At 38.2% G+C, this 23,236-nt stretch overlaps 1 protein-coding gene across 3 annotated transcripts in view; it reads left to right on the forward strand.

Moving 5' to 3' along the window:
* Nucleotides 1–23,236, forward strand: part of LOC129251389 (epidermal growth factor receptor kinase substrate 8) — a 144,024-nt gene that overhangs the window by 72,558 nt on the left and 48,230 nt on the right. For all 3 annotated transcript variants that reach the window (XM_054890785.1, XM_054890786.1, XM_054890787.1), the window contains exons 2-4: nt 10,870–11,257; nt 11,348–11,491; nt 11,555–13,087. In XM_054890785.1, the coding sequence (XP_054746760.1) occupies nt 10,916–11,257; nt 11,348–11,491; nt 11,555–13,087 (2,019 nt within the window). In that variant the 5' untranslated portion in view covers nt 10,870–10,915. The remainder of the gene's footprint in view (nt 1–10,869; nt 11,258–11,347; nt 11,492–11,554; nt 13,088–23,236) is intronic.

The raw sequence follows: 23,236 nt of genomic DNA on the forward strand, positions 1-23,236 counted from the left end.
TTTGCATATAATATGTTAGGAATATGTTTGCATACGTTTGTCTATTTGCTTTTGAATTTTTTATATGTAGATACATATGAGCTGTGTTTTGAGGCAGGTCAAGATTTTTTCTGCCCACATGAATATGGATGGTAGATGTTATATCTATTTAGTATATGATATGTATATTCATTCATATGGATATAAAAATTTAAAAAGGACAAATATTGTTGAATAATAACCGTTGATGCAAATTAATGGTTTACAAAGCCATTATGAAATTATTTTGATAATGCACTTAATATCAATACAATTTAGTTAATTAGATACTTAAAATTTCACATTCATGCATGCATATACTTAGAATTAATTTATTCATCTCACAAGAAATAATCCATTTGCAAAATGCCGACGGCAAATAAGCATGAAAGAAAAATGTACAAGTCTTCTGTTATTTTCTTTTCCCTAACACCAAATCATGGCATTTTACATTTCAATGCAAACGCTATGTTTATTTCTGTTGACTACGCTCCGCTATGTTAACTCTTTTCTGTTAACTTTCCTACCCTCGTTTTGATGTGTTTTGACATTTAACCTGCCCATTCGTTCCTGAGCCTTCTCTATCAATTTACGTTCTCTGCCGCAAGTAGGGATTTAGGGTAGATTGTAAGAACATAGTTTTTAGTTGAGATTTGATAATAATAAAGAACAGTCGAAAATAGAAAAGTGGCGCCCAACCGGCGAAGAACCCTTCAATTAATCAACCAAGAATAACTGGCAAAGAACCCTTTAATTCATCAACGCAAGGAGAGCTATTCATTACCACAAAGAGAACTGGCAGAAAACCCTAAAATGCATCAACACAGGGACAACTGGCAAAGAACCGTTTAACTTGTTACAATGCTAAATTACACTATAATAATACTGTAAGTAATTGTTCGGATTTTAAAGTGTGATCCAGTGCAATTAAAGAAAAGAAATATTTTCTCCTAAGGGAGAAAAAAAAATATATTTTTTTTTTGGAATTTTTTCTTCCGGGTTTACGGTCTACAAAAGCAAAAAATTTACCAAAATGAGTGTAACTAGGGAACAAGTAATCGAGATTTTGAGACAACAAAATGAGCTAAATGAAAGAGAATTGAATGCCCAGTTGGATGAAGTGATGCAAACACTTCGGCGCTTAGAGCCGCCATTCGCGGAGAGTTATCTTCCCGTGGAAATAAATCCAACTGTGGTCGGGGGCAACACAAATATGGATTTAATAAAATCCTTACAAGAATTTAAGGGGGATACTGCTTCCGGCCTGGCATTCCGCAGCAGAATTCGCCATTGGCTACTACAAAGAGGGTTCAGAGCAATATTATGTTGCAATGGGGATATTTAGAAACAAGATAGTAGGCCCCGCAAATGCAACGCTCGCTTCCTTCTCAACTGTTTTAAATTTTAAAGCTATAATAGCTAGATTGGATAAAGCATACGCGGACCAAAGACCGCTACATGTTTTGGAAACAGAGCTCAGCGTTCTGAGGCAGGGGAGTTTGGCAATCTGCCAATATTATGATACGGTGGACAAGCAATTAACACTCATAACAAATAAAAATATGATGACTCATTCAAACAATAGGCAGCTTGCCGCCGCGCTCAATGATAGAGCTAGGGAAAACGCATTAAGAGTTTTTATTTCTGGCCTAAAGCGGCCGTTATGCGACATTCTATTTTCTGTCAATCCTAAAGATTTGCCTTCTGCACTGGCTACTGCCCAGGAGTTAGAGAACAACCGCATGCGTTATGATTTCACCAGAACATTTGCGGTTAACAACGTAGCAACTACCATTAGCCCAAAATACCACAATAAATATCCTGGCAATCCCCAAATGCTTAAGGACACCCCACTCCAATGGATGTAGACTGCGGATCCTCCGCATTCCGACGTACAAAACAGTCCAAGCAGGGTTATAGTTAGATAGGGAAATGCAGTGGGAGGGCACCCCAAAAGGGATGCTAATCAATACGTGAATAAACGGGAGCACAGAAGGGGAGATTCAGTAAATTCACGGAAGCCGAAAGTGCACCGGACCAACCATTTGGGGACAACTCCAGAGGGGGATCCACAAAAGAAAATTACTGTGGACCGTGACAGTGATTCGGATGTCGACATCGCTTCCAATTTCGCGATGGAAGACGAGATTAAAATTTTTTAGTATAAGGTCGCTACTACCTTACATTACCAAGAAGGCGTCGGAGGGGCAGGAGCTTAGGTTACTGATTGATACAGGAACTTCAAAAAACTATAACAAAAATTTGAGCTTCCTAAAGGGAATTACCCCTGTGGAGAGACAGTTTACGGTCAAATCTATAAACGGATGAAATCTCATAGAGAAAAAATGTAAGGTTCTCGTTTTAGGGAAAGTCTCAACTTTCTTCATTCTTCCTAACATAAAGGCCTTCGATGGTATAGTGGGATACGATTTCCTTAAGGAGATAGAATCTAAAATTGATACGACATCGGGATACTTATATTACGAGGGTGGTAAGGAAAAATTAAATAACGTCAAATGTGAGCAAGTTAACTCCAAATATTTGGATAAGGACTCGGTCCCAGCTCTTGTGAAAAACGAGTTTGACTCTATGATTAAAAAGAATTGTAAGGCCTTTGCCGAACCTAACCGCGCTTTGCCATTTAATACTAAGGTCAAAGCTAAAATTCGTACCACTTCCTTGGAACCAATTTACACCCGATCTTATCCATACCTGGTTTCGGCGGCAGGATTCATTAATAAGGAAATAGAAATATTGTTGAAGGAGGAAATTATCAGAAAGTCTAATTCGGCGTCCGGTCCATGTAGTGAATAAAAAGGCCTGGATGAATATGGTAAACAAAAGCTCCGCATGGTAATCGACTTTCGAAAATTAAACGAAAAGACGATTGCGGATAAATATCCTATACCAGATATTTCTACCATATTGGCAAACCTCGGCAGTTCTAGATTTTTGCTACTTTAGATCTAAAGTCTGGACTCCACCAGATAATCCTTGAGGAGAAGGACCGCGAAAAAACAACCTTCAGCATTAACAATGGCAAATATGAATTTAATAGATTGCCATTCGGGTTAAAGAGAATGCGCCCAGTATCTTTCAACGGGCTATTGATGATGTCTTGAGAGACGACATTGGCCAAAGTTGCCAAGTTTATATGGATGATATAATCATCTTTTCAAGGGAGGAAAAGTCTCATATTCAACATGTAGATAAGGTACTGGGGAGGTTGGAAAGGGCCGGTATGCGAGTTTCAGCAGCAAAGACTAAATTCTTTAAAGATGAGGTTGAGTTTCTTGGCTTTATTGTCTCTCGAAGGGGGATAAAAACATGTCCAAATAAGGTCAAGGACATAATCGACTATAGGAAGCCGGAAACACTTCGAGCATTACGCTTCTTCTTGGGTCTTTCAGGATACTATTGAAGGTTTATACGGGATTATGCGTCTATCGTCAAACCATTAACAAAATATCTTCGGGGGGAGAATGGCCATGTGTCATCCCACAAGTCCAAACACACTAAAATAGTCCTTGATGACGAGGCCATTCAAGCATTTAAAAGGGTAAAAAGCATTTTCGCTTCCTCTAGCGCTTTAGGCGCGGTCCTCTCCTAGAATGGTCGGCCCATTACAATGATTTCAAGAACATTATCAAAAACAGAGGAGAATTATGCAACCAACGAGCGTGAGCTCTTGGCTATAATGTGGGCCCTTAAAAACCTTCGACATTACTTATACGGTATTAAGGACATCGTAATATTCACAGACCACCAGCCTTTAACTTTCGCCATTTCGAACAAAAATCCTAATACAAAACTGAAGCGATGGCGTGCGTTCATAGAAGAATTTTCGTCAAAATTTGTTTATAAACCCGGCAGACAACGTCATAGAAGACGCTCTGTCCCGTCAGTTTTTGAATAATATGAGTGATACAGATGCTACAGCACATAGCGAGTCATCGCTCTCAAACACAATTAAAACTATCCAGTATCCAGTAAACCAATTCAAAAGACAATTCATTTTGACAAAGGGGGATCATTATCACTAAAGTACAGAAATAATTTTTCAGAAAAAAATTCGTTATACTATAAATTACGACACAATAGTAAATTTGTTGCATAATCTCAAGAAACTCGTAAACCCTAGCGTTACAAACGCTCTTAGTTGCGATCTTCCGACACTATCAGAGATCCAGGGACCTCTTGTCGAAGCATTCCCGGGGGTTAAATTTATTCATACGGAAAAATTTGTAATCGATCTAACTAATCCGAACGATCAACAGGAAGCAATAGCAACGGAGCATGCCCGTGCCCATCGATCTCTGTCCGAGAATTTTAAGCAAATTCTATCAGAATACTACTTTCCCGAAATGAGGAAAATGCTCAGGTCAGCTGTATCAAATTGTAAGATCTGTCTGGAAAATAAATACCAAAGAAAACCACCAAATCCGGAAATTGGGAGAACTCAGAACCCAGAGCGCCCAGGAGAAATTCTCCACTTAGACATTTTAATTACTGGAAAGCAGCTATTCTTAACTGCTGTTGATAGGTTTTCAAAGATTGCAATTGTTAAACCTGTTATTTCAAGATGTACCATTGAAATAAAAGAAGCTTTATTAGAGGTATTAGGTATGTTCAAAGACACTAAAACAATTGTCACAGATAACGAAAGAGCGTTTGCTTCAAATTTAATTAGAAACATGCTACGCGATCATTTCTCTATAGCACAGTTTTTTGTACCCACCTTACATAGCGAAAGCAATGGACAGGTCGAAAAGTTTCATTCAACCCTTTTGGAAATAGCCAGGTGCGTAAAGGCACAGCAGCAGATAAGCGAGGTTAAAGATTTGATTTTGCTTGCTGCTTACAAGTACAACAGAACAATTCACTCGGTTGTAGATTCGAAACCAATCGAAATTTTGCAGAACTGCCCAGCGGAGAAATTTGGGGAAATTAGAGATAAATAAATAAGAGCCCAGAATTTGGTATTGAATATATTGAATGAGAAAAGAATAACCAAAACATATCAGCCTGGTGAAAGGGTGTTTCTTCGTCGAAATAAGCGATTGGGAAGTAAATTTGAGAAGGTGTTCGTGGAAAAAATAGTAGAAAGGGATTTAGGTAAAACAGTACAGATAGAAGGCAGGAAAATTCATAAAAGTAATTTACGATAAAATCAATTTCAGATTGCCGCTTGCCCTAGTCTCCGTCACTAGAGCCAATTTAATTGACTACACCTCCTCACAAGTTATCACCATTCCTCGCGGAAATGTGGCTATTTATAATGAATTAATTTACCTCTTGCACACCACCAACTTAACAGATTATCGCCAGATAGCTTACGAAAGCCGATGGTTCACATCAAAATCAAAAAATCAGGTAGTGAACGAAAATATTTTGAAACAACAAGGTGAGGAAATACTATTCGCACTTTGGAAATACCTAGGAGAATTGGAAGGTCAGTAGATTTTCTGGGGTTCGCCCTGAAATTTATAGACGGTACCCCGGACCACGAGGATTTTGAACAGCTCTTGACAAAGCATGTTAATAGAAAACAACAACAGGCAGATTAGAATTAACTCCGATTTACAAAATAGAATTAACGAAATTACCAACCAAATCAATACACTTCGCGGAAATCAAACGAATTAGATATTGAAAGACGAGGAAACATTGCTCAGTGAAAATTTGGTAAGATGAAATAACCATATAATCAGCCAACTAAACAGACTAGCACTCTCCATTGTGTTGGCAAAAAGTAATATCATAAATCCACTTGTTTTGGATGACGAAGAGATGGATCAAGCGTTCAATTCCGAACAGTTACCCTTTAGTTTAAGTAATTTACTTTTAGTATCTAAGGTAAAAATTTTGCAAAGTTCTGATGTTATTTACTATATTCTTAAGGTTCCTAAGGTTACAAGTTTCTGTCAATTCCTAAAAATCTATCCTGTAGTCCATAATAACAGTATCATAAACCTAGAGACCACGCTTGCGGCAAAATGTAGCGACACGTTTCAACCACTCGAGAACTGCAATGACACTTTGGTAGCTAAAGTGTGCAAACCGGCTCACTCAGATTGCTTGGGTCAGATGCTAAATTGCAGGGTCAGATGCTAAATTGGGTCAGATGCAAAATGCAGCTAATTGTCCATCAGAATCGGCATATCACATACCACCAGTTCAAAAAATAGAAGAGGGCATCATTATTCTTAACAACGTGCAACCAACGACAATATTTAATCAACGAAAATTGGAAATAAGGGGAACGTATCTGCTTCTTTTTCGTGACTCTATCACCATAAATGATACAACTTACGTGACAAAAAGGGAACCGACTTATATCCAACCACATCCTCCAAAAACCGTATCCATTAATTACTTCGAACACCATACGAGTTTGTCCCTACCATACTTGCACCAAATTTATATGACAACATATCTCGCATTCACGAATTGAAGGAGGGTATATCTGTCCATCGTAATTTGTTGTGGACGATTTTTTCTTTTCCTCCATTATTATTGATCGCAATAGCAATTTTTTTCATCCACCGCAGAAACAAATTAGCAAGTAATAAAGTAAAAACTCAGAGGGCAGTAGAGGAAATTTTGGCACGAGTCGAGGACGGCTCGTCTTAAGAGGGGGAGAAGTTAGTGCATTGCACACTTGCAAAGCTAAAACAGAGGTTTGATGATTCCCTTGAATCACTCCCACGTTACTGTACCAACATACAAACAAAGCTGCCGGCGCATCTATACCAATACAAACTCATCGTTGAATAGCTACACCGCAAGTAGGGATTTAGGGTAGATTGTAAGAACATAGTTTTTAGTTGAGATTTGATATTAATAAAGAACAGTCGAAAATAGAAAAGTTATACAAAAACTTCAGGGTGTACGGATCACTAAAATCAGAGCTAAAATGACAAATGAAAGCTAGCCTAGCATAGGATTCCGCAATTTTACAGCTGATGTCACTGAAGTATCAAAACTTTGAATTAAACATAATACCCAGGTCGGAAATCTCATTCAATGTAGAGAGACGAGACCTGTCAATAGAATAGGAAATAGGGACAGGAAAAGAAAAAGAAGCATGGAAATATTTACTTATATTAAGTTGTACACAGTTTTTATAGAACCACAAATTGACTTTATTAATATCAGCTTTGCTCTTAATTGAATCAGATGTACTACTAATGGTGGAAAAAATTTTTAAGTCGTTCGCATATAAGAGATAGTTTTAATTTGTATTGCATTAACAAATGTCATTAATAAAAATATTAAGGTGTAAGGGGCCTAAAATATGGAGGATGGTTCCATATGTAGAAGTCCACGCATTTGGGAAAACTACCTGAACGCCATTCACTTGAGAGTAGCCAGGAATATTCTTCTGCAAATAGTCCAAGCAGTTCACACCCTCTCGGCTTCGCCCAAGTATCCTCTGGGCAGCTTCCAAACATCCGTTCGAGAGCGAGCTAATGTGAGAAGGCGAAGCAATCCAGGATATCTGGTTGTGCGCTGGACTTGGGACTCACCACGTACGATTTTATCCAAGATAAAAAATTGAACGGAAACCCAAGCTAGCTACTTTGGCCACCAAGTGGAAGTGACTTTGTCAGGGAAATGAAAGTGTTGATGAGCTTGCCAAGAAGAAGTCGACTGAATTGGTCTCAGTGGTCTCCTACCTAAACATCGGCAGCCCCTTGATGTTGTTAAAGGGGAATTCCACAACTTATTTCTCAGAAAGGCGCAGGACAGATTACCTCAGTACAATAGACGCAAGACGACGAAAGTTCTAGGGACTCCCCGCCATTCAATTCCCAAGCTCGTAGATTTATGTACCGGTCATAGCCCGATCCGCATACACACAGAAAAGATAAGTTGGCCATTTAATTCCCATTGCTGAAGCTGAGGCGGCCTTTCAGAGAAGGAGACTTCTGAGTACTTTCTCTATAAATACGAGTATTCGGGTTAGCAGCTATACGATTATGGTCACTTGGTGCTTATTTCTTCGACAGCCTGGGACAGTGCTGTATCCTAAATCCCATCAACCTTATTTGTTACATCAACAGCTCTGGTTAGCTATAGATATCTGCCCGTTGGACGTCTCAAAATCATATCAAAACGGCACTTTAGAGTTACTTAGAGAGTGCTAGAGTAGTACTTCACCCATTTCACCTATCTACCTAACTTCGTCAAACACTTTAGAAAAGGGTTACATTGGCATCAGCCTCGTCTTTATAGAAATATGGGCTGACGATTCCTCCAGCTCATAGGGCACACCAAGCGGTTGTTTTCAATGGATATAATAGTTGTCTTGAATGGCTTCGGGTTGCTCTTCAGCCCAAATATGGCAATTGCGCTTATTGACGTAGCCATTAAGCCAAAAATTAGCCTCATCGCTTAATACCATAAATTGGCCTAGGCGCGCTATGATAGAAAAAGTACCTCCAATCTGATCAGCCTTTATGATTAATTTTAATTAAATACTAAAATACATGAATCAATAAATTTTATTGGTTCTTTCGATTTATAAATCATATATTAAATGATTTATTAATTTGTAGTGAATTTGCCTTGTATGTATGATAATTTTCACATAGGCTGCCCTCACTTACTTTTAAACCGGAAACGGTTTTAAATTACTTAAATGAATTAATACTGAATTAATACTGAATTACATACGAGTATATTAAACATATTTTATTGATTTAAGGATCCCGAGCATGGACCATCAAATGGTAGATACTAAAAACGCTCGCCACTTGGCATGCAATAGCAGATCTCTGCAGTGTGATTGTATTTCTGCGATGAAAAAAGTTTTCATTAAAAGCGATTGTAGAAAAACACCAAGGCCAACGCCATAAATAGCAGGAGAAGTTCGGCCCAACACACAAAAAAGGGTGTAACGCCAATTAAAAATATGTACTAACAAAGAACATAAACAAAAACACATTTTTTTACGGTTTTTACTTACAAAAGGCAATCTTAACAGCCGCAAAATTTGTTATGGCTTTTCTATGCTAGATAAAAAAGCGAAGCGAATGGGTCTGGTCTTATTTATAGAGGTATTATACTATGTGCATAATACCATTTGAGAGATTGCGTTTAAAAGAGACATGACAAATGTACTTACATACCTACAAAAAAATATAATGTTAACAATATGTCCGTCGTTTAAATGAAAAATTCCGAGTAGTAGAAAGAATACGAACGAATAATCTATTGCATGCTCGAACGCTTTTCCATTTTCTTTTCTTCTATTAATTTTGTATTATTAGGACAAACTCAGAAAAAATATACATAACACACGGTGGCAGAAACTATATGCAATAAATCACAACACATATGCTACATGGGCAATTTTAGTCAATTATAATGCCTAATTAATGAAACTTGGTGGAGATGTTAGGAAGTGGTTCAGGAACAATCTTTATAACTCCAATTTTCCGGAAGTAATAGTTTTGCAATTATTTGCCTTCAAAGTGCCTTCCGGAACTTCACTATAATTTGGCACATTGTAAAAGTAATATATTTTTTTCTAAACTTCACAAAATATACAGTCACACGCGTGTTTTTACTTGTTTTTGTACTTGTATTCGAAATATTTCTATGAAAATAGAGTGCAAATGCATTCATCAATAGCATCACTTTCCAATTTTAAACGAGAATAACAATTCATTGGAATAGACAACTGTATTATGTTGCCGGATGCCTGGAAATGAAAATAAAAATATTAACAAAAATCAAGTATCTCAGTTCAGTGTTGATGATGGGAATGGGCGTTATTGTGCCTCCTTACTACTCGCACGTATTACGTTTTAGTTTTTGGTTTAATGGAAAGCAGTTCTGCGCAAAAATACTGTATATGGAAAGCTGGAGTTGGACTGATGAGGGTTATTTTTTTGCAAAAAAAACTACAAATACACCTTTGTAAAGCTTATCGAAGCAATACAATACACTTATAAATCGTTCTTTTTGGTTTTGTTTACTTTAGTATTTTGTGTGATATCTTATATATCATTATTTTCAAGTTTCGATGAGTTACTATATACGTGTGTAACATAAGCCAGACAATCGCCCTGTTTTTACTCCATAAAAAGCAGGAGGACGCTTTTTTCTATAAACAGCAATGTTTATATTTTAAAAAATGTTTATCAATTCTAAACTAAAGCAAAAAATACTGCAGATTTACAAACATCCTTCCAGTGAACGTCGCGGTATACGAACTTCGTTTTTATTTGAAGTGTCTGGCAACACCAACTTTACGTTAAATTACACAACTTTAACAATAAATTACTTAAAAATCATAAACCTCCGGAGGGTGCGATTTTCAGTTTTAACATGGGGATCATCCCCTTTGATGTTAAGGGGGGATCATCCTTTTTTTCAAAGCGTGTTGCATTATGCTAAATATTTTCCAATAATAACCGGACATTGAGAAAATGCAAATAGATAAATCTACGAAATGTTCTAAAAGGTTGGGCCGAATCCAATTACTGAATTTTTTTTCGTGAGACGAGGCTTTTCGCTGGTCACCTACCAACTTCGCGAACCCTTTTGGAGACTTAATTTTGGGACCACGGGGAATAGGAGTTAGCTCCTTGGAGTTAGATCCAACCTGATTGTGGGAATGAGCCTTCGAGCAGTTTCGTTGAGTTGAATTGAAACGTGGTGCCGAGCACACAGCATGACAGTGGTTTCAGACTTCGAATTCTATCCAGGTGGTAGTGTACATAAATAAAGTCAGGGCAAGGCCGACGTAAGACATAAATTTTAGACCGCTTTAAAACGTTGTATACTACAAAAAGAAAATTATTGCAGTAATTATATATATTCACTTTTTTCATATTGTAGCTTATTACGAGTAAATATAATTTTGTGTTAATGAGAGCCCTCCAGTATGGCGTATCACAATTCGAATGGAGGTGCTATTGGAGGCAATAGCGCAGTTGGTGGTAGTTCTCGCGGCATTGTTGGTGAAATGGGTTCCACTGAATATTCCGGTGACGAACGGGACTCGCGGACTGGCGAAGAAAGTCTCAATACTGATCTTAACGACAAGCCCATATATCTCCTCGAACATTTAGCTACCTTTACGGTGAATAAGGAATCCGGTATTGTTTATCCGGCAGACGGAATGCGGCGGCTATTACAGTTAGAGAAAACCACTGGCATATGGTCACAGAAAATGCAGTTATGTTTGGACCACCAATGGGTGCTTATAATGGACTACGAAACTGGGGTAAAAGCCATTGAATTTTATATACATATGTTTTCTTCTAATTGTTTAGCTCTGCTTCGGTTTTACTTTCCCTTACTGTCGAAATTTCAGAACATAATTGAACGATTTCCAGCATCACTTATTCAGGAACCAACAGCATTTACGTCAACAGATACCATGGAATTATATAATAATATTTTAGTATTCATTGTAACTGGCGGAAATGGTTCACGTTCGGAAATGCATATATTTCAGGTAAGGTATTAAAATACGTTTTCTGCATTTGCATGTTTACTAAATAATATACATTGTATGTAGTCACAAAGTGTATCTGCCGTGCATTTGGTTGAAGACTTAAAAAGTCTGAGAAATGGCAAAATGGTTACACAACACCGAGAGGATTTATTGCAACAACAAGAGACACAACAGTATCAGCTCAGTCAAAAAAGCGGTGCTTTATCTAAACCATTGTCTGCCTGCACTGTCTTACAAGATCGTAGCGAGCAGCACCCTCACCACCACAGCGGTAGTGTTATTATGCCGTCCCGAAACGGTATGGATCAATATGGATTACATATCCGTAGTCATATGGCAGAAAGTAATCACACAAGTGGAGGCGGGGGCAGGAATTGCGAAACAGATTCCGAGCAGGGAGCACTAAATGACGAAACCAGCTCCACTTCCAGTGACAAATACGAACGCGATGTTACTGTATTGAATCATTGCTTTGATGACATTGAAAAATTTATCGCACGTCTGCAGCATGCGGCTGCGGCATCTCGTGAGCTCGAGCGTAGACGGCGTAATCGCAAAACAAAGAAAAAAGATCCCGGTGAGGGATTACTAACACTCCGGACTCGACCACCCCACGAAAAAGAGTTTATCGATATTTTTGCCAAATTTAAACTTTCTTTCAACTTGCTGGCCAAGTTGAAAGCACATATCCATGATCCAAATGCACCCGAGCTGGTTCATTTCTTATTTACGCCTTTAGCACTAATCGTTGAGGCGTCCAGTGACACTTATTATGAGTCCCAATTGCCCGCACGTGTTATCACTCCATTGCTTACCCGTGAAGCCATTAATCTATTAATTAACTGTGTCACCAGTAAAGAAACTGAACTATGGCGCTCTCTTGGCGATGCTTGGATTATACCGCGCGACCAATGGAAAAATGATATTGGCTCATACCATCCAGTATTTATGGATGGATGGTCTCCAGACTTTTTAGTCATCGATGAATTAGAAACACCTAGTACGCCAACAAACATTAACAGGCGCCAGTTGGAGACTCAAACACATTTGCATGTTGCCAATGTGCCCAGCATTGGCGGTGTGAACGAACGTTCACTTGGAGCTATTAACAATTTAAGCAGTGCAACCCTACAAACAGAACAACCCGATGAATATGAAATGAGTGCACCAAGTGAAAAGTATTCTGGTCATTATGAACGTGGTAGCGAAAGACTAGTTGCAGTTGGCGTAATAGGAGGCGTCGCTGATGGTGGTCCGGGCGATTTCAGTACACGTAGCGAAATTTCTATTGACTCGATTGAACGAAGTGGTGCGGGTCCACAGAGTTTACCAGTGAACAATAATACTCATATCCAAGAAATCTCAATCGGTATGCAACAATTGCGCACACGTGACACTAGAAATACACTCGGCGTTCGCAATATAAATACGGTTTCCGAATTCTCTGGTCGTGATAACACTATCAATGATGAGCAAATGCTAGAGTCGTGGGTTGAAGACTTGCAAGCGGCTGGTGCTAAAATCGTGCTAGTCACATATCCCCGGACGGCCAACAATGATAAAGAGCTTAGCGTCGTGCGTGGTGAATATTTGGAGGTGAGTATGTGGCAGTTTTTAAATTTAATTATGAAATACAAAAAATACTAAGAAAATACTGAAAAAACTGGAAACGGCATTCCGGAAATATGAATCATTTAATTTTTTTGGAATTTTGATAGAGGAAACATCAAATTCATCAAAAGCAAGAAATGAAAATTAAGTTTTGTTTTGCTTTCTACCGGTATTCAGTAAGCAGTCACAAAGAAAGGCTTTCAGCTATGAAATCTCATTTTTAGACCAGTTGCTATTCAGCAAGAAGCCTCTAGGTTCTATTATTTATTTAGTCAGCGAACTTTTAGCAGGTCACAAATAGAAAAATATGGAGGAAGGGATTATATCTTTTTTTTTTTATTAAAAAAATGCTAAAATTTAACAAAATATTGCCTTGAATACAATTTTTAATAAATACGAACTTGCTTGTCTTGTAGAAATGTTCATAGTAAAATTCTGGTCGTTTTACGAAGTACGGAAGACTCATTTTTGCTGTTTCAGTAGTGTTTATTTTTAGATTTACAAAATCATCGAGCTGGGACTTTTCCAAAAATTGAAACAGCATGATAACTACAGTTGGAAATCTAGAATTCTATTGAATTTCATCCTGATTGTTGACGGTCTGGGTTGAACCTTGGTCCCTTCAATAACTTCGACCAAGAATCTCGATCCTTTACAGACATCCTTTAGTTTGTCAGCCCAAGCCTTGGATGTTGCGTCCATAGAGATGATAGATCCAAAATATTTGAATGCCATCTGTTCAAAAGTGTACCGATCAATATGGCAGATTTTCATTCACTTGAAACTTTTCCAGTGCACACAAGTTTATTATGATTCGTCTATGCGTTGGCGCAAGCTTCTGGCTGCGTTCTCAAGTTTCAGGCCTTTTTCGAAGCTACTGTACTCTTGCTTATTATATCGATGTCATCCTCATCTTACATCTGCGCAATCTTCTCCATAGCAAACATGAATAAAGTTGGGACAAAGGGATTATTGTCTAAAGAGTTCTACGCGTCATTCTAAGTCGTCATTTGTATTGTCATAGTAGACATATGGGAATGCGTATGTCCTTAATTTTGAAGTGAACATTCTTTACGCGGCGGAGCTCATTTTATTCTATATTGCACAGTTTTTTTACACAGTTCTCTTGCCTCAGTATACTCAGCTTGGTTTCTTCTGGTGTTATGCAACAACATACGTTTTCTATATGAAAAATATGTGATTTTGATGGATATATTTTTTGACACAGCGAAATCTATAAATCTATTACCATTTTCATTTGTACTATTACTTCGGCTGTATTTTCCGTAGGCTCCATTTCCTGTACGATTTTTTTCAAATTGAGCATTTGGATCACCAAAAACAATTTGTATATCATTTTTTTGGAGCAACTGTGCAGCTCTTGGAAAAACATACCATTGCCTTGTGATTTATCCTCTGTAACCGCGTGGGCAGAGATAGTAATGTTAAATAAACGCTGCCTTTTTGGAGTTTACTCCTTAAGAAACGATATATAAGGCCCACGGTGTGAAAAAAATATGGGTAGTAAAATCTGGCGTACACCGACGGAAGTGTACGCTAACGGAAGTGACACATTGCCCTTTCTCTATGCCCCTTTTTTCTTTTGGTTTGTGTTTTTGATGGTTTATTTAGTTGGTAAGTGTTTGTTTTAAATTTTTCCAACGAAGCCACAAACCACCACTTTGAATATTTGAATATTATCTGCGCAGCGCAATAGTGCACCAACAAACCATACAGCAGCTACTCAGTGTTTTTGCTACTACATTTCACCTCAAACTGTGCATGTGTAATTGTGCCTGCGAATGTGGAGAAAACTACTCAGAGTGTTTCGCTGCTACATTTGACATCAAACTGTGGCTCATCATCATAAATGTGGGGCTTACAAAGTATATTCACTAATTTTGCTAATAGCAAAATTGCATAGCTGGAAACATAAAACGCCTCTGTTAGCTATCCTACATAAAAGTAAATTGTGGTAACTGTGCATGTTAATTATTAATTGCGCAGTTACCGTGTAAAGCAAATTAAACTTTAGAACAGCCATTTTTCATACGCCGCCGGCCAAGGCATCCACATCAGAGCAGCAATAGAAACTTGGTTAAGAACTTGCGCTAGCTAAGCTACGAACCATTTCTGGTTCCATTTTGCAAAGACGCTACTACAGTGCACATCAAACAGTGGACGAGTAGGTAGCAGCACAACGTACCGGAAATTTTACCCAATGCACGTTTTAAATGAGTTTCTGCAGAGAATGTTAATTAACATGCAAGAGAATTCTGCATTCTGTTGCATATAATTAACATTATCTGCTGCTACAAACCTTTCAAATCTCAATTTTACTAAAAATAGTTAACTGTAACATTTGCGCCTTCTCATCTCATTAAGGGGGAACACCACTGTGATTTAAAAAAAAAAAAAAGAGGTGTGTGTGTCAGCTCCGACACGCGACTGGAGTTTACTCCTTAAGAACGATTGCCGTGATATTTAAAAATAAAGGTTCCAGAGAGCTTAAAATACGTTCACATATGCATTAATTACCAATAAATCAACAAAATTAATATACCCGTTCACATATGGCAGATACCTGCAAAATTGACAATCAGCTATCAATACTGTTGTGAAAGGTTTTTCTTCATAGAAATTATTTTGGTGGAATATTTCGGTGTTTTTGCTTTGTTAAATTATTTTCATCTTAACGATATGATGAAAAGACAAGCAGAATTTAATTGCGGAATTCGCTGCTAATAAATAAATTTATATTTTTTCCAGTAATATAGAAAAGGTCTTCATTTACTCCTTTTGCATATTAAATATATTGTTAAATATCACGGTAATCGTGCTTAAGGAGTAAACTCCAGTCGCGTGTCAGAGCTGGCACACGCACCTCTTTTTTTTTTAATGTACACCTTCACTACCAGTTTAATTTCCAACTGAATACCCCATACACATGCCACTCTTCTTATATATATGTGCCTAATAGCTATCGTAATTTCTAGATCTAGCTCCTCGTATCTTCTGGCGAGTTCTGTTCTGGCAGCACCTCCCACTCACCTGTCATCTTCGTCTAACTCATTTAGCGGTAGACTCAAAAAGCGTGCACTGTCTCGCTATTTGCTGTCGCAATCAAGGCTATTTCATGTTTTTGATTTGACCTCTCGTTCGCTACTGTTCCCAGTCGATTCGCGAATCTTCGCTATTGCAACAAAAGTATTATTCGATTGATGACTTTCTACCTTTTACACATATGTAGTAGATATTTGTAGTAATCAATTATCGAGCCCAATTATTTAGCATGTGTCTATAAGAGTTTTTCTGTCTTCATGTATGTGGGATTAATTTTCCGTTCAAATAAAAAAAAGCGGTTTAAATATTATTCAACTTAGCGGTTACTATATTTATTTAAATTAAAGTTTCAAAACGCGTCCGACCAGTCCGGTGCTCTATTCGGAAAGAAAGCTTCGTTTTCCTAACGCTTTAGTTCCGAGTCCTTTTCGTTCAGTCAGTGATGCCCATTGCAATTAAATTCATCCAGTTACAAATAAATTCGTCCAGTATGCAGAGATGCATTTACCTATAAAGTATGCAGAGATGCATTTATCTATAAAGTCATGTTCAATTATGTCCTTTGTTCGTCTGTCAATCCCACATTCGGCCATCCTGATGTTTCATTCGCCTCGAATGAAGGGTTCCACGGCTTCATGTACTCTGCCACTGTATGCGTTACTCTCGGCCCTTCGATATCGCCAATTTTTTCCACGGTGTACCGACCATGATTTCTTTTCTCTTTCACCTTGTACGGTCCGTAAAATTTTGGCTTGAGCTTAAGTCCGGTTCCATATTGAGTGCGCTTAACGGCGACTAATTCTCCAACCACATACTCGGTTTCTATTTTGCGGTTTTTATTAAAATTCCGAATGTTCTCCTCTTGCATATGGCTTATATTAGCTCGCGCTTCTTCTCGTACCTTACTCCTCTCTTCCTCCAACTCTTCTATAGCTGATTCTTCCAACAACTTGCGAATGTCGTGATTTTCGTTAACGCGTATATCAACACCTGTTAACAGTTTGAACGGTGAATGCTTCGTGCTTCGCGACGGTGTAGAGTTTATTACTTGCTGCACTCTATCCACATGCTTATACCATAGCTTCGGATTCTCTACGCATAACTTCGTCAACATTGGTATGACAATCTTATGGACTCTCTCTACCTGCCCGTTTCCACGCGGAACTCCGGTTGTTATAACTAGATGTTGTATGTTTTCCTTTTTGCAATAATCCTCGAACGCATTCGAAGTAAAACCAGTCCCTCTATCCGTGATGATCCTAAGTGGATGTCCAAACGTTGCTGCCTGCTTTTCTAAACGCTCTAAAACTTCATCGCTTCCGGTACTTCTAGTGGGATACAGCCAAACAAATTTAGAAAATGCATCGACGACTACTAGAATATAGTTATATCGCTTTTTCGTTTCTTCCATAGGTCCTACGTGGTCTAAATGGTATGTTACTAGAGGTCTGTCCTCTTTGCTAATTGGATGTAGCATCCCTTCCTTCTTCCCAGCTTTCGCCTCTGAAACCAAACATTCTACGCAACTCCTGACTACTCGCACTACCTTCGGTGCCAAATCGTAAATAAAAAAGTCTCTCTCGACCAAATCTTGCGTCTTTTTCGCCGCATAATGTCCTTGTCTATGAGCCATCTGGATAACCTCTCGCTCCATCGATGTCGGTACTACCATAAGCTCTTTAGCGAGACCTTTATGGAGAACCCCATGCTTTAAATAGAAATGGTGATACTCCTCGTGCTCTAAAACCTTTCGTACGGCTGCCAACTTATCGTCTTTCAGTTGTTCTTCTCGTATCCTATGTCGCAAGGTGTCCGTCATCATCAAGCAATGTATGCGACTTAACGCATCCACGTGTCTCATCTGACTTCCTGAACGGTGCTCAATCTCGTACTGATAGTCTTGAAGAAACATCGCCCAACGCGATACTCTTAAGGGAACGTCCTCTTTTTTCATAGTTAGTGCAAAAGCGTTACAGTCGCTTACTATTTTAAATTTTATACCCATAACGTATACTCTCCATTTCTTTAGCGCGGCTATAATTGCTAATACCTCCAGCTCGTATGAGTGATATTTCTGTTCTACAACCGTAGTTTTTCTACTCATATATTCAATAGGATGTAAACATCTATCTTCCGAATCTTTCTGTAACAGAACTCCGCCATATCCAAACATGGATGCATCGGTGCACTTCTGTCTGTAGTGTTGGGTCGAATAATCTAAGCAACGGTGGATTCGCTAAAGCAGTCTTCAACTGTTGAAACGCTGCTATTTATTGATCCCCTATTTGAAACTCTACGTGTTGCCAAATGGAGCATACAGAAACTCGTATTGTCCATTATGAGTTACAAAAGCTGTGTATTTACGCGACGTAGTCTCTAACGGTACTTGGAAGAATCCGTTACGAAGATCCAAAGTCGAGTAAAAAGTAGCCGATTGAAGCCTCTGCAGAACATTATCGATTAATGGCATCGGAAAGTTGTCACGTATTATTTTTTCGTTTAACTTCCGGTAGTCGCAGCATAACCGTTTGGTACCATCCTTCTTTGTCACCAGTACTATCGGAGATGCATACTCAGATGTGCTAATCTGAATGATATTGTCGGCTAACCACTCGTCTACCTGCTTTTCAACTAAACATTGGTCGGCGTATGACATTCGACGCGGTCTTTGATATACTGGCACCTCATCGGACAAGATGATCTTCATTTCGATGGGCGATGACTTTTTCTTCTCGCTTCTGTAATTCGTAATCAGGCTAAGTACACTTTCCTTTGTGGCAGTTGGCAAATGATCGAGTTCAACCTGCAACCCAGCACTCTCACAAGACACAGAATGTAGGATTTGTCCAAACTCTTTCGCCAACTCATCAATGCGGTTCGGGTCTTCACTCCCCACTCTTTTCACGCTAACTTCCTTAGATTCTGATTTCTGCTCGGGAATTCTTTTCTTTTGGAACCTCACCCCTTCGCCGTCGATGACGACGTCTACCTGCCTTAGAATATCCTTTCCCAAAATCGCGTCGTACAAAATATCGCGCTCCCTAGCAACGTGAAACTCGATATTTACCTCGACCCCATCCAAATCCATGATCGCAGAGAAACACCCAACAGTGGTTATCCTTTTGTTGCCAATACCATACAACGTTTTACTTATGGGTTTTAAGTCGATGTATCCAATGTTGAGTAGGGTGTCATATCTGACAACACAGATATCACTACCCGTATCCAACAGTGCTGAAAACGTGTACCCATTTATTTGAAATTCGCGGAATAGGGACGCGTCCTTTGAAGCTGACTTCGCTTTCGGCTCTTCTTCGCCGTCGGTAACTACATTCACCCTTTGATTTTCCATCTTCTCCGCTCGCGGTACCATCTGCTTACACTCGAATGCCTTGTGACCGACTTGGCTACATTTAAAACATCGAATCGCCAATTGAGTGCATTGCCTAGCAAGATGCCCTATTCTTCCACACTGGAAACACGACCTACTTCTTTGCGCCTCATCTTTAGTAGAACCTTTATCTTGCGAGGACTGTGTGAACGGTCTGCTTCCTATGTGTGATCCCTTGTGTTGTGATCCCCTACATCTCTCATAAATGCGCAAGTTTTCCTTAAGGTCTCTCAAATTACGGGCTTGATATAAAATTTGCTTATTAGCACGCGTGTCTGGGATGCCATCGATAAAATATTCGATAACGCTCTCGTCGTCCATATTAATCGGGCTGGCTATCTCCATCAATGAGTATAGATACTCCAGTAAATTCTCATTCACCCGTTTCCGTCTATTCTTTAATCTGCGATGAATTTCGTTCGCACTCAGCTTAACTTCGAACTCTTCCTTAAGGATGGACTTTAGCGAGTTCCAATCCTTCACTGCTCTCTGACTTCTCACAAAGGTTCTTGCCGCGCCCCTGAGTAGTTGTTTTCCATAAATAAACTTCTGCAGTTCGTTCCAATTGACGACAGCTGCGTTATCCTCGAACTCCTGCAACCACTGATTAACGTCAGGTTGCCCGCACCCTGAGAATGATGACAGCGCATCTTTGATATCGCGAAGGCTAAAAAAATTCTGGACTGGCATTTGTACCTTAGCGGATCTATCTTCACAGCCCTCATCCGAACCTAGAGTTACATTCGCGTCTGAAACCCTAGAATGACCGAAGTGTTCTAAGAGTGCGTCCTGCAAATCACCTTTCCGCCCCCTAGTCGGTAACCCTAAAGCCGTGAGTTTCTCCCTGAGGCAGTTTAAATTCAATTCTAAAATTTCGTCCACGTCCATGTCAATGTCGTTTACAATGTTAGATATAATACAATGTTTACGTATAAAGAATTCAATAAAGTATATTCAACACCAATATAATTTTTCTTAAATAGTTCTTAAATATATGTTGGGAACCGCTGTAATGAGTAGAACCCAGCACTTTGACTTTGCAATTTCTTTCGTTTTGCCTATTACTTATATTCGTTTCTAATTTACTGTAACATCTTGTACATACATTTTGCTATAAATACTCAACTTATGTACATTCCATTTTTAGGAAAAATAAAGTAAATTCGAAGTTAAGACAAATCAGTCTTCCGACTCTTAACAATATACTTGATAGCTTTTGCTATGCTTTTGTTTACAACTTGTTTTGATAACTATTGATAATTCAAAATACTTTTCGTGAATTTACTGCTGTTGATTTACTGTTTTTGATTTCAAACTTAATTTAACTTGTTTATTCATTTTAGATAAAGTTAAAATACTTTTATTGGGATAAACTAAAAAAATAATTCCTATTTCCTACATTGTACCTTGAAATTTACTGTACCGAAATGTACTTGGTAAGTCTAGTTCTTGCCACATAAAAGGGCAAATTGGTTTAAGTTATTACAAACTTCTTTGTAATTATTGAATATTGTATATCATATTTTTTTTTTTTATAGCCATTTACTTTTAAACTGTATTGAAATTGATAAAATGCATTTAGTTTTCACAAAGTGGTTTGCATAATGTTGCTTAGTTATATTTAGGTATAAAATAAATGATCAAATTAATTTCCACTCTTTTAGTCAGCACTTAAGTTAAGAAAACTACAATATTATTAGCATCAGTTCATTAATTTTCACAAAGAAATATAGATATAAAATAAATGATCATATTAATTTCCACTCTTTTAGTTAGCACTTAAGTTAAGAAAACTACAATATTATTAGCATCAGTTCATTATTAGTTAGCTACAATAGTTTTTTTTGTTAAATGTATATGTACTTAACGTATTTTCTCCAACAGTCAGGATATAAGTAAATATTTTTGATTTTGTTTATTACACAAAACAGTTTTAAAAATTTTAATCGTTTTTTTTTTCAAAAAAAATTTTTTTTTTTTTTTTTATCAACTTCAACGCACAATCAACGTTTCGGCGTCACACTTTTCTTATACGCATTTACATACCTTGGTTCTGAATATTTTACGATACGGTAAATTTCCGTTACTTGCACTTTGCTGCTTCTTCACGCCGTTAGTATTCCGTTAATCGCATTCTCTCGTCGCTGCCTCACTTTTCTTGAAAATCGCAAATCAGACGCACAATCCAAACGCTGACTCCTTCTTTCTTCCAGCCGCTGTTGCCGTTATCGTTGGCGACTGCGCCGTATGCACTTCCAATGCTACCTCAACTTCGCCCAAATTTGATGACTGCGCCTCTCTGCTACGTTTCTCTGTTGCTTCCAACTGCGGCGCCTGTCTGGTCTTTCCGTTACTGCTGCGCTCGCGCTGCTACTTTAATTTCAATTTAGTGCGTACTTTGTATCACTTTCGCTTATTTAGTTTCGAAGAAAAACAAACTTTAGATGAACGAAACGAATTTCCCGGACGAGCCCCCAAATTGTGGGATTAATTTTCCGTTCAAATAAAAAAAAGCGGTTTAAATATTATTCAACTTAGCGATTACAATATTTATTTAAATTAAAGTTTCAAAACGCGTCCGACCAGTCCGGTGCTCTATTCGGAAAGAAAGCTTCGTTTTCCTAACGCTTTAGTTCCGAGTCCTTTTCGTTCAGTCAGTGATGCCCATTGCAATTAAATTCGTCCAGTTACAAATAAATTCGTCCAGTATGCAGAGATGCATTTACGTATAAAGTATGCAGAGATGCATTTATCTATAAAGTCATGTTCAATTATGTCCTTTGTTCGTCTGTCAATCCCACATGTATTTATATTTTTATGAACAATTATGCTACTGAAATGCTTTTTATTTTTCTATTTTCTTACAGTCCTTATATAAGTATATGGACATCTCTAATTGCAACCCAAAATCATCTGACTGCCTCTATTGGTTTTAACCACCAAATTTTTTATGACTGCAAATTAGTGAATACCCAAATCATCTCAAGCCATAAAAATAGTCTCTAATATTATATAAACTCTCAAAATTAATAACTTGAAGTTGGTGTAAATGACTGAATACCGGCATACCACAAGATAAGTTATAATGTATAGGCTTCCTGCGCATACTATAATGCACAAGATCATTATAAAGGGTTTTTAATAAGAGGTGTTATTTTGATATTCAACGAAAAATGCTATATATTGATATATGTAATTGATCGGATGCTTATTTCATTATAAAGAGGAAGGTATGCCGTTAATAGTGGAAAATATAATAACATCAGGCAAATGACCACCACGACCATGTTCACAGGACAATATCCTTTTCATGAAATTTTCCATAACCGAATTGCTGAGTGGCTGCCCTATGTTCGCGATAGCCTCACGAATTTCATCTTTTAGGCCTTGAATCGACCCTGGGCTGTTGGCGTAGACCTTCGCTTTCCCGAGCCCTCAAAGAAAAAAGTCACAAGGTGCTAAATCACAAGATCTCGGTGGCCCATTGTGATCATCTCTTCGAGAGATAACACGATCCGGAAACTTTTTCCGTAAAAGAGCAATGGTTTCGTTGCTTGTGTGACACGTAGCGTCGTGTTGTTGCAAATAAACGTTGGCCCGATCAATACCATCCAATTCCGGCCATAAAAATTCGTTTATCATCTCTCGATAGCGCAATCCATTCACCTGTAACACCTGTT

Source organism: Anastrepha obliqua, unplaced genomic scaffold (genome assembly GCF_027943255.1).
Source record: "Anastrepha obliqua isolate idAnaObli1 unplaced genomic scaffold, idAnaObli1_1.0 ptg000012l, whole genome shotgun sequence".
NCBI lineage: Eukaryota > Metazoa > Arthropoda > Insecta > Diptera > Tephritidae > Anastrepha > Anastrepha obliqua.